Raw genomic sequence first — 15557 nt, 5'->3', positions numbered from 1 at the left:
TAATCAGCAGCCATGAGGTCACGTAAGCCTTTAGGTATTATCGAGTATGACTTATACATTATCACTTGATTGTTGTCTTTCATCTTTTGGCAATTTTCCCATGTACATAGTAGACAGTACTTTTTTACTAAGTTCTTAAAGTAGTAAACTTTTACAATATGTCGAACACATTTTCATACCCCAAAGTGTCCATACTCTTGATGAATAAATGTAATTAAATCAATCTCTACATATTTCAGTATACACAGTCTCCTTTAGAGTCTAATTTTCTTTACTCTCCAAAACAAAACGTGATTTACCATAATCGATTCTATCATACCGTTATCAAATGTTCCACCTTGGTCTAAGGTTTTCCACTTCTCTGCCAAATTTGGATCATCAGTGATGTCCTTCTTTATTCTTAAGGCTAGATTTCTTACTTCATTATTAGTATAACTTATTGATAAAAAAAATTAATGTTGGTGGTAACTCTAGAACCTTCCATTCTTACCAAAGGTAAGTGTGATAACGTGCCAGGAACTTCATTTTGAGACCACTTTATATATTTACTTTCAATTAGATGTTCTTGCAAAAATAGTATGTAATGTATTAACCTGCTATGTAGTAGTATACTTCTTCACAAGGACTGTTTGTGCTATGTGATCTGTATACACTATTATTTTAGATCCCCAAATTAGAGTTTGAAATTTTTTAACACTCCACACTACAGCCAGTAATTCTTTTTCTTTTTTCTGTTGCTGTGTAGTTTAACTCATGTTTGGTAGAGCTCGGCTTGCAAAAGCTAGTGTATTATGTTCTCCTAAGCTAATATCCCACTTTCCTTGAAACAACTCGCATGCTATTCCATACTCTGAGGTGCCAGTACCTAATTTAAAAGGTTTGTCCATCTTTAAGTGTTTTAAAATGGGTGCCTCTACTAGAGTTACTTTAATCTCATTAATGGCATTAGACTCTTTGTCTTCCCAAAGCTATTTAGTTTTTTTTTTCTTTAACAAATTTAATAACTAAGGCTTATCCATGTGTTGACCTTTAATATAGTTCCTATCGATTTCTGCTAGTCCCAGAAATGTTTTCAATTTTTTCATACTTTTAGGTTCTGAACATTCTTTTATGGCTCTTACCCTGTCTGGATCCACTTTTATTCCACTTATGCTACCAAGTTGCCAAGAAACTTACGTTCTCCTTTCCCCAAAATCGACTTTGACAGTCTTGTGGTGATACCTTTAAGGTAAAACCTTTCTATGGTTCTAACCAGTAAATCACAATATTCTTCCTGTGTCTTGGACACTAGGTGTAGGTTATCTGCATAGATTATCAGTTCTTTCAATAAATCTTTAGACTGCACAGCATCCAAGGCTGTTATGAACACAAACACTGAGATATTTAATCAAATTGGTATGACTTACCCTCATACAAAGAGGCAATACATTTCTTTGATTTCTCATCAAGTCTGACTTGCCAGTCCCCACATGTAAGATCTGTTGTGCTAACATACTTTGCTTGCTTGAATTTCATCAGTATTTCATCTATATTAACTGGTTCATCTCTTCTAGGTTCTATATGTTTATTTAGAGTACATGAGTCCAACACCAGACATATGCCCCCAGTTGATTTACACACTACTGATAATAGGTTATTGAGTACACTAGAACTCCTTTCTATTATTCCATCTTCTAACATTTTTACATCAGGTTGTCCACTTACGCTACTGGATAGGATTTACAGGAAATAGGTGATTCATCTTTGATCTTACATACATAGCTTCCAAGTTCTCCAGGTTTATCTGAGGAAGCTTGTGCTACACTTCATCAATATTTACGACATAGATAGTTTTTATGAAACTCAGTTAACAGATCAGATTCATAAGTTTTCATCTATAATTAGTTCTTGCAGCATCCTTTGTGTATCCAACGTGTTCTCTAAATCCATCACAGTGTTCGTTGTTACAAAGCAGATGTTATAGGTCTTGGTATTACCAGTAATCTTCCAACTAAATGATACTACAAATACTTGGTTTTGATAAGTACATGTGCTGAAAAATCCAGTATTACTTTAAATCTTATCAGTCAATCAATACCTAGTAACAACTGCAAATTTAAATTAGGTGCTACTACGCATGTCTTCATATATATGTAAAATTGTGTAATGCTATCAGTAAACATACTTAGTGTTTAATTTGTCTTGCTTTGGTTCCAGTTATTCCTACTTCATATACTCTAGTAACAGGCAGTATTGAATGAGCTCTCTCATGTTTTAATACTTTGAACAAGGACTTGGTAACAACAGCAATTTCACTTCCTGAATCTGTGTACACACTCACTTCCTGATTGTCAATTGTTCCCTAAACTATTGGTCTAGAAAACCTGAAACCTGTTTCTTTGCCTTCTTCAGTAAGTAACCAATTTCATAGTGGTGTAATCTCTCTAAAATCAACTAACTTTTTTTCGTATGGGTTTACACTTAATTGGACGAATCCTGAATTATGACCCCTTGGCCAGGACATCGATCGTTTTCCATTACTACTGTTGTTTGGTTTGTCGAAATAGGTTGCACTATTCTAGCACCTCCCTAGGCAACTACTTGCAAACATTTGTGTATCAACATTTTGTATGCCTCGTCTTTGTTGTTTAGATTTACTATTGTGGCTTTACTTACGTGACAATAATTAACTTCTTGTTTCTTCTGGTATTTAAATTTGCCTCTTTTTCTGGCACATATCCCTGTGACAGATTATTGCGCCCATTATTCATCATACTAGATTTTCAACAAATGACAGCAATTCATTCATGGTAGACCAAACTCTATATAAAATTTCCTTTCTTCCATAGTACAGCAAATACCATATAAATACCTTTCAATTATCGACAAAATTATATAATAGGATAGACAAATTTGTGAATAAATCGGTGAAAGATTTGTTGTTCAAACTGTCATCTATTTTCTGCCTTATGTACTAATCCAGTCATTTATTTATCTTATCACCAAGATTAATCAAAACTTTACCCTACATCTTTTCTAGTACTGATTTCCGTACTTGTGGATGGGTTAATTTTTATTTGCATGTAACAATTCCATTGTTATTTACGAATCTGCATACAACAATTTATGGTTCATTACACTGCATGGCCTTCTCCTGATCATCTTTCACTGATTTATTCACATACATTCTGTCCTATTAATTAATTTTCTCAATAATTGATTGTTTTTGTTTGTTATTTTAGCCATGTGGCCATCATTCCTTTTATTTAACCTTCTTGTCAGTCTTTGTTGTCATCTGTCTTGTCCAAACTGTCATCTGTTTTCTACCTTACATTCTAATCCATTCATTTATTTATCTGTATCACCCAGATTAATCAACACTTTGCCCCTACATCTTTTCTAATACTGATTTCCGTGCTCGTAGACAGGTTCCTTTTTATTTGCAAATGAAAGTGCATTGTTATTTATGAATTTTGATACAACAATTTACAGTTCATTACACTGCATGGCCTTCTCCCGATCATCTTCTGCTGATTTATTCATAAATTTGTCAATCCTATTAAATAATTTTACCACGACCTTAGCTAGCTATATTTCATACTTAGATCTTGTTAGATACCATTCTATATTCTTTTTGAAACTACCCCATGAACTGTTAAAATGTTTTGGGTCCAATAATTCTAGTGTCAATCTCTCTTGTGTTGTTTTAGACCAATATTAATGCTTGAATTTCTCCTGAAAAACATTCCACGATGTAAACTCCTGTGAGTAGGTGTTTCCCCACTCAGCAACATCCCCCAGCAAATAACTCAAAAACAAAATCTATCTTTCTAGAGTCTTCCCATTTTTGCAGTAATATCCTGGAAAACACTCACAGAAAGTATGTTGGATATACTTTCCAATCTGGTTTAAACTTTGTAAAATGTTCATTCCGCTTCCCAACTGCAACTCCTCTAATAGTGCTGTCGCATCAAAAGATTTTCCTTCTAGTTTTTGCCAATTTGTCCCATAGTCTTTTGAACTCATTGGTGTCATTAGAGGCTTCCTCTCTAGAAAGCTGCTCATTTCCTGAAGCGCATGAAGTCTCCTGAAATTTCTGATTTAACAATGCCTGTATTTCTTCCTCCGAACCTGAATTTAGCTCATGCGAATATATGGAATCTGTATTGTCGCTGCTGTTCTAAAATTTCTATATGAGTTTGTGCATCGACATCTGATCTTTTAGCAGCTTACATTCTGGTTCTGAAAAAGTTACATAAACTATCTATGTCTGTATGCAAATCTTTAATATGTTCATCTATCTCCTCCTGAACTAAGCCCCATTGTTTCAAGACTTCGTTATGTATTTCTTCTCTTAACAAGTTGAGTCTTTGATCTGGCTTATGTCCTAAATGTACCTCTAATGCTTCAGAGTGTCTTTAATCTGAGTTTGTAATTCTTGTTGCAGTCTGTTTTGGTTTTTCATTGCTTGCTTATGAGTGTCTTTAATCTTACTCTGATTTCCTAAGTCTTGACATAGTTGCACAAACTTACCATTAATACTCTATTACTTGTATGAATCTCTTATGGATCTTCAAAAATTTTTCATTAAATTGTTTTATTACTTGTGAAAACTTTTCATTTGAATGTCTCTATATGTGTCTCAGTTTTTGTAATAACATTCCCATATTAACCTCTGTTTATTTTTCCTTGTTATCACCAGCATAAACAAACTCATAAATATTACTGAATCATTGCACTATACCCATAAAAACAATTTTGAAGTGAAATACTGGTGTAGCTCACTGTAGTCACACTGCAAGCTGGCGGTGATATGGTGTCGACGATTGCGTGATGACAATCCAGTGATTTAGATTGCTTGCTGGTGTTAGATCCATCACTGATAACTGTGTGCAGCAGGGATACAACTTCCTCAAATCCTGCCCTGAAATGAGATCCATCCTTCACGAAATCCTCCCCACTCCACCAAGAGTGTCTTTCCGCCGTCCACCTAACCTTTGTAACCTCTTGGTTCATCCCTATAAAATCCCCAAACCACCTTCCTACCCTCTGGCTCCTACCCTTGTAACCGACCCCGGTGTAAAACCTGTCCCATGCACCCTCCCACCACCACCTACTCCAGTCCTGTAGCCCAGAAGGTGTACACAATCAAAGGCAGAGCCACTTGTGACAGCATCCACGTGATTTACCAACTGACCTGCCTACACTGTGAAGCTCTCTATGCGGGAATGACCAGCTGGTAAGGAGGATCACCCTGTGGCTAAACATGCCTTGGTGCACGGCCAGCACATCTTGGCACAGTGTTACACCATCCGGGTTATCTGAATACTTCCCACTGACACCAACCTATCAGAACTCCGGAGATGGGAACTTGCCCTTCAATATATTCTCTCTTCCCATTACCCACCAGGCCTCAACCTCTGCTAATTTCAAGTTGCCGCCCCTCATACATCACCTGTCATTCATCAACATCTTTGCATCTGTACTTCCGCCTTGACTGATATCTCTACCCAAACTCTTTGTCTTTACATATGTCTGTCTGTGTGTGTGTGTGTGTGTGTGTGTGTGTGTGTGTGTGTGTACCTGTCCTTTTTGCCCCCAAGGTAAGTCTTTCCGCTCCCGGGATTGGAATGACTCCTTATCCTCTCCCTTAAAACCCACATCCTTTTGTCTTTCCCTCTCCTTCCCTCTTTCCTGATGAAGCAACCATAGCAAAAGCGTGTGTGTGTGTGTTTGTTAATGTTTCTATCAACATACCAATGCTTTCATTTGGTAAGTTACAGAATCTGTGTGTGTGTGTGTGTGTGACTTACCAAACGAAAGCGTTGGCAGGTTGACAGACACACAAACAAACACAAACATACACACAAAATTGAAGCTTTCGCAACCAACGGTTGCTTCATCAGGAAAGAGGGAAGGAAAGGGAAAGACTAAAGGATGTGGGTTTTAAGGGAGAGGGTAAGGAGTCATTCCAATCCCGGGAGCAGAAAGACTTATCTTAGGGTAAAAAAGGAAAATGTCTGCTTGTGTCTGTGTATGTGTGGATGGATATGTGTGTGTGTGCGCGAGTGTATACCTGTCCTTTTTTCCCCCTAATACAAATGTCTGAGGGATGAGTTCACAGTGCTGCCAGTTTGATCCCTACCTGATCCCATACATCCAACTGGCATGAGCCTAGTCAACAGCCACATTAAAGTAGCATGCATCGCACAGCAACAAGTTCACTGCCAGCAGCTGTTTGCAAACAATGCAGCCTTGATCCAACAGATACTCAAACACCAATGGTAACCTGATTCCAAAGCTATGAACTTAGACTCTCAATGAACCAGGTCATCCAGAGTAAGAACTATAGATATATTGAGAGCTTAAGTCCAAATTCACCAGTTGGACTGCTAACAAAGATTCCTATTTTGGACACCTTGTACAACAGCACCTCTAATGTATTTAAAACAAAAAGAGGTAATTCCCTCTTGTGTGTCATGTGGGCACCTGGTATCACAGCAGCTGTACTGTATTTAAAAAAGAGACACAATTCCCTCTTGCATTCTTTTGGTAGCTGCATAACACAATTTCACACCAGATTGTTTTGTTCAGTGTTGTCAACGTTAGCAAATTTTGTATTCTACTGACAGTGTTAATTTATCTGGCATTTGTGAAGCTGTTTGACAGTTGCCTGTCTTTGTTTCCTCTTCCTGTGGGATTACGCCACTTATTAAAGCACTGTTAAATAATACTGTCTTGTTAAGTTGTAGTTGTTGTATCATAACTCAATTAATTTTTAACTGTTTTTCTCCCATATCTTTTTGCAATAATTCTGCCATTCATTTTCTTCCACTAGCACACAGAATTAATATTATTCTCCACAAACAAGGAATACTTCAGCATGTAATCTGAGGATTTAGTGTTCCATATTTGTATACTCCCTTAAGTATATTATACTATGTTACATTATGGTAATAATACCACAGAAATAATTAGGGGAGAAATGCATTAGAAATGTATCATGTCAAACCAAAAAATATAACTCAATTACTTTACCTGCAGCATAGCACTGCAATATAATGGAACGATTAGGCCTGTCATGTTACAACCACCATGGTGAGTAGTTTGCCCTGCAATACTTATTGCTCAACATTGTGAGCACAAGCAGAATACAAATTCCCCAATATCCTGATAATTGTTTGTCTCAGTCCTCCATGAGTATCTCAACTCTACAACCATCTACACTGACACTCCTAAAGTCAATGATTGCTGCACACTTCTATAGCACAACAAACAACAATCCCCATCAGGTGACTGCGATGTGTTCACTGCTGAGCTGATAGCCTGTACCCAAACTATACAATGCATCAAAATCCAAGAAAACAAGAACGTTCTACTGTGTACTGTGATGCAATGAGCTGCCTACAAACAACTGATCAGTGCTATGAATGGGAAAGACAGGTATAAAAAAACCTGCTCACTGAGCTTTACAATGCTGACATCTTGATCTCCTTTACCAGGATACCAAATTACATTGGTTTTCTATGAAATGAATCCTTCAAACAAAGGGCCAAGGAGTCTACAACAAGAGAGCTGTTAGATACTACAATCCCTAGTACTGACACGAGAGCACAGCTACAGCACTTCATTGTAAGGATATGGGAAATGATGTGGCAAACTCCAACAGCTACCAATAAATTAAGAATGATCAAAGGAACTAGGGGTACTTGTAAGACTTCCATATTTTCTTTAGTCAAGGATCTGCCATAATAACAGAGGTAGAACCTTCCTCTAAATTTGACATCTCCAAACATTCCATTATTTAACTGATATAAATGACTCACAAGGTAAAAACATTGGAAATGACATGGTTACACATTAAGTACCAAGCAGCGATTTGCAGCTGATGGTGTCATCGAGATTGACTTGGAGGGCTTCCAGTTAAGTTCTATTCCTTACTACATCCCCATGTTCCACCCCTACCCTGAAACTACCAATGTTGTAGCTCAAATAATGCCCTAGATATTAAGATTCTCCTTCACCTATCACATACTATACTTGATTTGCAGCACTGATGTATGCTGGAAACAATACCTTCAGCTCAATGGAAAGCTGCCGTCTCTGTCGCACACACAATAATTATCAGCGACAGAGGGACTGATAACCATGCAGTTTAGTTCCTCAAACCAATAATAATAATAATAATAATAATAATAATAAAAAGACTTTCCTTTATTCTGTTATTTGTCCACCTAATGATGAGCTCATACTAAATTCTTTCTCAATCCTTGATGTGTTTTGAAGTGATGGATTAGAACACTACAAACTTTTGAACAGATTGAATCAGTAGTAATAATGTCTGGGTATGTTCAGTGTCCTGCAGCTTCTGTATAATACAGATACTGCTGATGATGGGCAACACCTGAAACAAGTCTGGTGAAATAAAATACAACCGCAGTGCAGCTTTTGTCAAACAATTAATTAATAAGATGACATGATTACAATGAATCAGTGGTGTTGGGATGAGATTCTGATTAATCATACTGCACATTCAACCAATGGAATGCAATTTCTTTAACTTCAGTTGGCACAATTGGCCTAATTTTCCATGTACATTTCCATGTATATGAACATTCCTAAAGCTTCACAGCACTCAAGATTCTTAGATTAGATTAGATTAGATTAGATTCAGTTAGACCCAGAAACTGAGATGATTCTCATGGGTGTGGAACATGTCAGAAAGACAGATTTACTATAATGACTGATTTTACTATAATGACTTCAAACAAGTTTCTACACACAAGCCTTATCAAACTGAAATAATCTTTATGATACATCAGATTGAAATAATCTTTATAACAAGTACCACTTTTTCTAATTAAGGTTTTCTGTGATTTTTATAAAATGCTGGGAAGGTACCTCTTGATACTTAAAGAAAACAAAGAAATCAGTTTCTTACGTGATACACAAAGGGCTGTTTATTATTCCGTCCCTGGCATTTATGATGAAGGAAGCTGCATTTAAAATACTGATTTTAGTCCTCTTGTCCTGCCAGAAAAGTGAATCTGACACACAAATTTTCTGAATAAAGCTTCAGTATGCTGTCTCTTGAATCATTTTATAAGTGAAATATGCTGTTTTGGTGTACAACAGGAAGAACATGCTTCAAAATTACTTGGAGTAGCCACTGCCTTTGCAAAGGATCTTGATTTTAAGGGCAAATGTTATCTATAAAAACTTATTCAAAATTTATTGGCCAAGCTTCCCAAAAATTTGATTCATTAGAAACTTTCTGGACTATTCTAGTTTCTATATTGGTTTTCTACAAGCCTGACATTTTGAACTTCATGATCGTTTCACCAATACTTTATGCATTACTTGAGTGATAAAACTAGCAGGTTTAGTTCAATGCTCATTTGCATTTGTTGCTAGTAATGATGTTGACTCATACTCGATAGCTTTGTTCTGGGGGTACTAATACTCACATGTTTTACTTCCATTCTGAATACCTCTACCAAAATAAAATAGTTTTATCACTGTTAAAATTTTGCTGTAGCTAGTGAATCCATTTTTATTTCATTTTTTAAAATTACTATGAACGTTCATCTGCAGCAACAGCTTCTTTTTCCTATAATGTGTCTACCACACAATTTGATAATTTATGTCAGACACTGTCTACTCTCTGTGTTTTGATTTACTAATGGCCAACTCTCTCTTTCCACTGGTAAGTTTCTTAGTAGAACCAAGTGTCAAATAATGTGAGTGTTACATAAAACATATCTCTTCAGTGACTTCACTGCAGTAATGTCATCTACATAAGAAGGGTTGTAAACTGTTTTGCTGATGCAGTAACCTACGAATCATCTCATGTACTTCAATATAAATGCATTTGTATGTCTGTGACCATTTGTCAATGTTACACCTAAATACTCAGAGTGTAGTAGCAGCTTGTAACATTCTAGAGATGATGTTGCCCAAAAGAAAAGTAAAAATACATCACCACAGTATTGCAGATAAAGTTATAAAACAAACTCCAGGAATGAGGTGTTAATACTACTGTTTCCATAGTATCTTTGCCATCCTCTTGATGGTGTACGATGATCTTGGCATTAAACATCAACTACCAAAGTAGGACATGCAAATACACAGCAACAACGACCAAAGATATTATTTAAAAAATCTAACTCGCATTAGATATTTTAAATTTGGTTTTATACATTATTTTTATATTTATATTTTATATCTGTATTATTTATACATTACTTTATACATTATTTACAGTTTCATTATACTGACTACTCCTACTACTACACAACAGAAACAGCTGTTACTGTACATAATAGCAGCTAAGTAACAGCGTTTATATTAGTTACTTATGACACTAGTTAACAGCATCTTTAAGAGCAAATAGGATATGGAAAGTGTCATCAGTAATGTAAGCTCCCTATAATTAATTATTGTCAGCTGTTTATGTGGTTTACAACTGACAGCAGATTTTTGTTACATACCTGGTATCATGTATGTCTTGACTTCTTCCACAGCTATAAGGTTTCTCCCTCAAAATATATAACATTTTATCCTTTAATGCTACTAAGCAGTTCTTAAGAAATACAAAAGTATTGGTGACATCTGATTTTTTTTTGTTAAAAGTAAAACTAAGGTAATCCTTATCTTCCTAAATATTTTGTGCATGGTGTAAATTAGATTCAGGTAATAGTATGTATAGGAGTATGCCTTGGCCTCATTTCATTCAAATGTTGCTCGAGTACATCTATTACATCCCCTGCTGAAGACCCTTCCATTTTAACTTGCTTCAGTAGAATATCACTGTTGCCCGAAGAGAGGAGGAATGTATATGCTCTGTAACATAAATTTCCATTTTAGAAATTAAACAAAATATTAAAATAACACAGAGCTAAACAATTAGCTTTCATAGATTTCTGCTTAACACAAATTACATTTCTAGCATAAAATTAATGTTTCTGTAACATGAATTACCAATGCCAATTATATACTAACACTATTTATTTAAAATATAGAACAGAGATGATTAAAACTGTGTACTGTATATAATATGCTGAGTAAAACATAATATCATTATATGTAGCCTCCATCACGCACTGTTATGCCATAAGAGATGAATTTTCATTATATGGATAAATTTATAAGAATCATTTTCATACTCAAGCTAATTAGAAAAGAAAGAATAACCAAAATTTTTGTATATGGTCAATATGTTTAACTTAAAATATTCAGTTCAAATCTGAAGCCTGTACTGGTCATACAGTGAAAACAGCACTCTACATCATAAGCTCATTTCAGGCAGTCCTATTCAATACTGGTCATGCTGGTAAAAAGAAGTATAAGGACAATCCAAGAAACAGTAACCTAATGCACATTTCTACTGTGCAGACCAATTCTGTGCAGGCATCAATAATCCATCTGAGATCAAATAGATTCCTTGAGATTTTGTTTCAATGTTACATGAGTGGCAATAAAAATAACTTTTTATTGTGCATTATATGATTTTTAACATGAACTGTGGGATACAAAATTGCCCAGACTAATGTCAGAAGTGTTATTCAATTTTCGAATGCTCATAAGATGAAACTTGCAGAAATTTATCTTCAACTAAAGGAAGTGTATTGTGATGCAATAATGAACAACAAAAAGGAGAGAAGGTTGTATATGTTCAACAATGAATGAACAAATGTACATGATTAAACATCCAAATTTGGAAGGTAAGAGACAAAAACTGGCAGAAATAAAGCTATGCAAGTGAGTCATGTGTCATGCCTCCAGAGCTTGGTCAGTGAGAGAAATGCCTGCAAAATGAAAGGTTCTGAGTTCAAGTTCTGGACCAGCATGCACTTTTAATCTGCCATGTGGTTTCAAAGCAGCACACACTCTGCTGGGGAGTGACAGATTGATTCTGGTACTTTACCAATGTTAGGAAAACATTTACATACCACAGCACTGTCGACATATGTGAATAGATTTCTTGATTGAGATCAAGTTCAAAGGTGGTTTATGCAAATATTAGAAAAAAACATTCTTATTAGAAGCCAACACTACTAAAAAATCAAATTCTTTGATCAACTACCACAGAGACATAAATTTTTCTGGCATTTCCTGCCTATAGAACATACTCTCACATATTGTAACAGGTGTTAACCTTGCTCTTCAGTTGTGCAAAAAATAACACACATCACAAAATATGCCTTTATTCTTACAGTACATAGATGACTACTTTTGATCAATAAGCATCATTAACTCCATATAATAATGTAGTTCTAGTGATAAACTGACTGATTAGCATTACTGGGAAAGGAGAGGATCCTTCCACAATGGAAATCTTTCTGCTAATCTGATCAATTATGTACCTATTTACAAATCTTGTAAATAATATGGCAGGAACACTAGTATTAGATACCCTGTCAATGTTAAGGACATTACAAATGGAGCAAAATCTTGGATCACAGAAGGACGGAAAAGGTAATTACTCATGGATCTTACTATTGCATAGTGTTATTCACCTTAACTAATTTAGGGAGCCCACAAAAATCTTAAATCTCATTGCTGAATGGAAATTTGGAACACTCTACTTGCTAATGTGAATCCAGTACACCACTCACTCAGCAAATACAATGTCCTTCAATAACTCTTTAACAAGACTTACAATAACAATTATTCTTGACAGCATGTATCATGATCATCATCATCATCATCATTTAAGACTGATTATGCCTTTCAGCGTTCAGTCTGGAGCATAGCCCCCCTTATACAGTTCCTCCATGATCCCCTATTCAGTGCTAACATTGGTGCCTCTTCTGATGTTAAACCTATTACTTCAAAATCATTCTTAACCGAATCCAGGTACCTTCTCCTCGGTCTGCCCCAACTCCTCCTACCCTCTACTGCTGAATCCATGAGTCTCTTGGGTAACCTTGCTTCTCCCATGCGTGTAACATGACCCCACCATCTAAGCCTGTTCGCCCTGACTGCTACATCTATAGAGTTCATTCCCAGTTTTTCTTTGATTTCCTCATTGTGGACACCCTCCTGCCATCGTTCCCATCTACTAGTACCTGCAATCATCCTAGCTACTTTCGCTCCCATACAACAAAGTTGGTCGAAAGATTGAACGGTGCACAGATAACTTAGTCTTGGTACTGACTTCCTTCTTGCAGAAGAGAGTAGGTCGTAGCTGAGCGCTCACTGCATTAGCTTTGCTACACCTCGCTTCCAGTTCTTTCACTATGTTGCCATCCTGTGAGAATATGCATCCTAAGTACTTGAAACCGTCCACCTGTTCTAATTTTGTTCCTCCTATTTGGCACTCAATCCGTTTATATTTCTTTCCCACTGACATTACTTTCGTTTTGGAGATGCTAATCTTCATACCATAGTCCTTACATTTCTGATCTAGCTCTGAAATATTACTTTGCAATCTTTCAATCGAATCTGCCATCACAACTAAGTAATCTGAATATGCAAGACTGCTTATTTTGTGTTCACATATCTTAATCTCACCCAGCCAGTCTATTGTTTTCAACATATGATCCATAAATAATATGAATAACAATGGAGACAGGTTGCAGCCTTGTCTTACCCCTGAAACTACTCTGAACCATGAACTCAATTTACCGTCAACTCTAACTGCTGCCTGAGTATCCATGTAAAGACCTTTAATTGCTTGCAAAAGTTTGCCTCCTATTCCATAATCTTGTAGAACAGACAATAACTTTCTCCTAGGAACCCGGTCATATGCCTTTTCTAGATCTATAAAGCATAGATACAATTCCCTGTTCCACTCATAACACTTCTCCATTATTTGCTGTAAGCTAAAGATCTGGTCCTGACAACCTCTAAGAGGCCTAAACCCACACTGATTTTCATCCAATTGGTCCTCAACTAATACTCGCACTTTCCTTTCAACAATACCTGAGAAGATTTTACCCACAACGCTGATTAAAGAGATACCTCTGTAATTGTTACAATCTTTTCTGTTTCCATGTTTAAAGATTGGTGTGATTACTGCTTTTGTCCAGTCTGATGGAACCTGTCCCGACTCCCAGGCCATTTCAATTATCCTGTGTAGCCATTTAAGACTTGACATTCCACTGTATTTGATGAGTTCAGACTTAATTTCATCCACCCCAGCCGCTTTATTGCACTGCAATCTATTGACCATTTTTTCCACTTCCTCAAATGTGATCCTATTTCCATCATTCCTATCCCATTCTACCTCAAAATCTGAAACATTACTGATCGCATTTTCACCTACATTGAGCAACTCTTCAAAATATTCCCTCCATCTGCCCAAGGCATGCACAGGATTCACCAGCAGTTTTCCTGACCTGTCCAAAATACTTGTCATTTCCTTCTTACCTCCCTTTCGAAGACTGTTAATTACACTCCAGAATGGTTTTCCAGCAGCTTGACCCATAGTCTCCAACCTGTTTCCAAAGTCTTCCCACGATTTCTTCTTGGATGCTGCAATTATCTGTTTGGCTTTGTTTCTTTCTTCAACATAACTTTCTCTGTCTACCTGTGTTCTGGTATGTAGCCATTTTTGATATGCCTTCTTTTTCCTTTTACAGGCTGCCTTGACTGTATCATTCCACCAAGCTGTTTGCTTCATCCTACTTTTACACACTACTGTTCCAAGACATTCTTTAGCCACTTCTAGTACTGTGTCCCTGTACCTTGTCCATTCCTTTTCCAATGACTGTAATTGACTACATTCAACTAACTGGTACCTTTCTGAGATCGCTGTTATGTACTTGTGCCTGATTTCCTTATCCTGAAGTTTCTCCACTCTTATCCTCCTACATATGGACCTGACCTCCTGCACTTTCGGCCTCACAATCCCAATTTCACTGCAGATTAAATAATGATCAGTGTCATCAAAGAATCCCCTGAATACACGTGTGTCCCTCACAGCCTTCCTGAATTCCTGATCTGTTATTATATAGTCAATGACAGATCTGGTTCCACTGCCTTCCCAAGTATACCGGTGAATGTTCTTATGTTTAAAAAAGGAGTTTGTGATTACTAAGCCCATACTGGCACAGAAATCCAAGAGTTGTTTCCCGTTCCTGTTGGCCTCCATATCCTCTCCAAATTTACCCATAATGTATGTACATACTAAAAGAACTGTTTTTCCTCTGATAGTGTATCTATTTACTCATTCCCCATTTACAAATATTCTCCTCTATGTTGCAGTCAACAAAACACTATGAGTCAATGTGTTGGTCTGCTTGCCTCATTACCCTTCCAACAGGTACGTCTCCCTTTATATACATGTTTTCTAATACACATCAACATCTTCCCATTTACATGAGTTCATTTTGCAAGAGTTTCATCTCACTTCTAGTATGACCTCTCTGTCTTTGTTGATGTCTCTCCTTCCTTTCTTATTTATCTCAATGGCCGTGCATCAGTCTGTTTTTACATGGTCTTTAACTGATCTTTTTCATATCATTTCTTTTCAGTGTCCTTTTTCTCCTTCTTCTCAGTCTAGTTTCCACATCTTTTAATTTCATTTAATCTTTATTTATTTCTCTAAATTTTTTACACTTCACAGCACTTAT

General features: G+C 36.4%; 1 protein-coding gene across 1 annotated transcript in view; it reads right to left on the bottom strand.

Moving 5' to 3' along the window:
* Nucleotides 1-8501: 8501 nt before the first annotated feature.
* Nucleotides 8502-15557, bottom strand: part of LOC126091931 (protein Njmu-R1-like) — a 120420-nt gene continuing 113364 nt past the window's right edge. The window contains exon 8 of the mRNA XM_049907253.1: nucleotides 8502-10821. Within this exon, the coding sequence (XP_049763210.1) occupies nucleotides 10668-10821 (154 nt within the window). The 3' untranslated portion in view covers nucleotides 8502-10667. The remainder of the gene's footprint in view (nucleotides 10822-15557) is intronic.

Source organism: Schistocerca cancellata, chromosome 7 (genome assembly GCF_023864275.1).
Source record: "Schistocerca cancellata isolate TAMUIC-IGC-003103 chromosome 7, iqSchCanc2.1, whole genome shotgun sequence".
NCBI lineage: Eukaryota > Metazoa > Arthropoda > Insecta > Orthoptera > Acrididae > Schistocerca > Schistocerca cancellata.
This window is presented reverse-complemented; position numbering and strand designations above follow the sequence as displayed.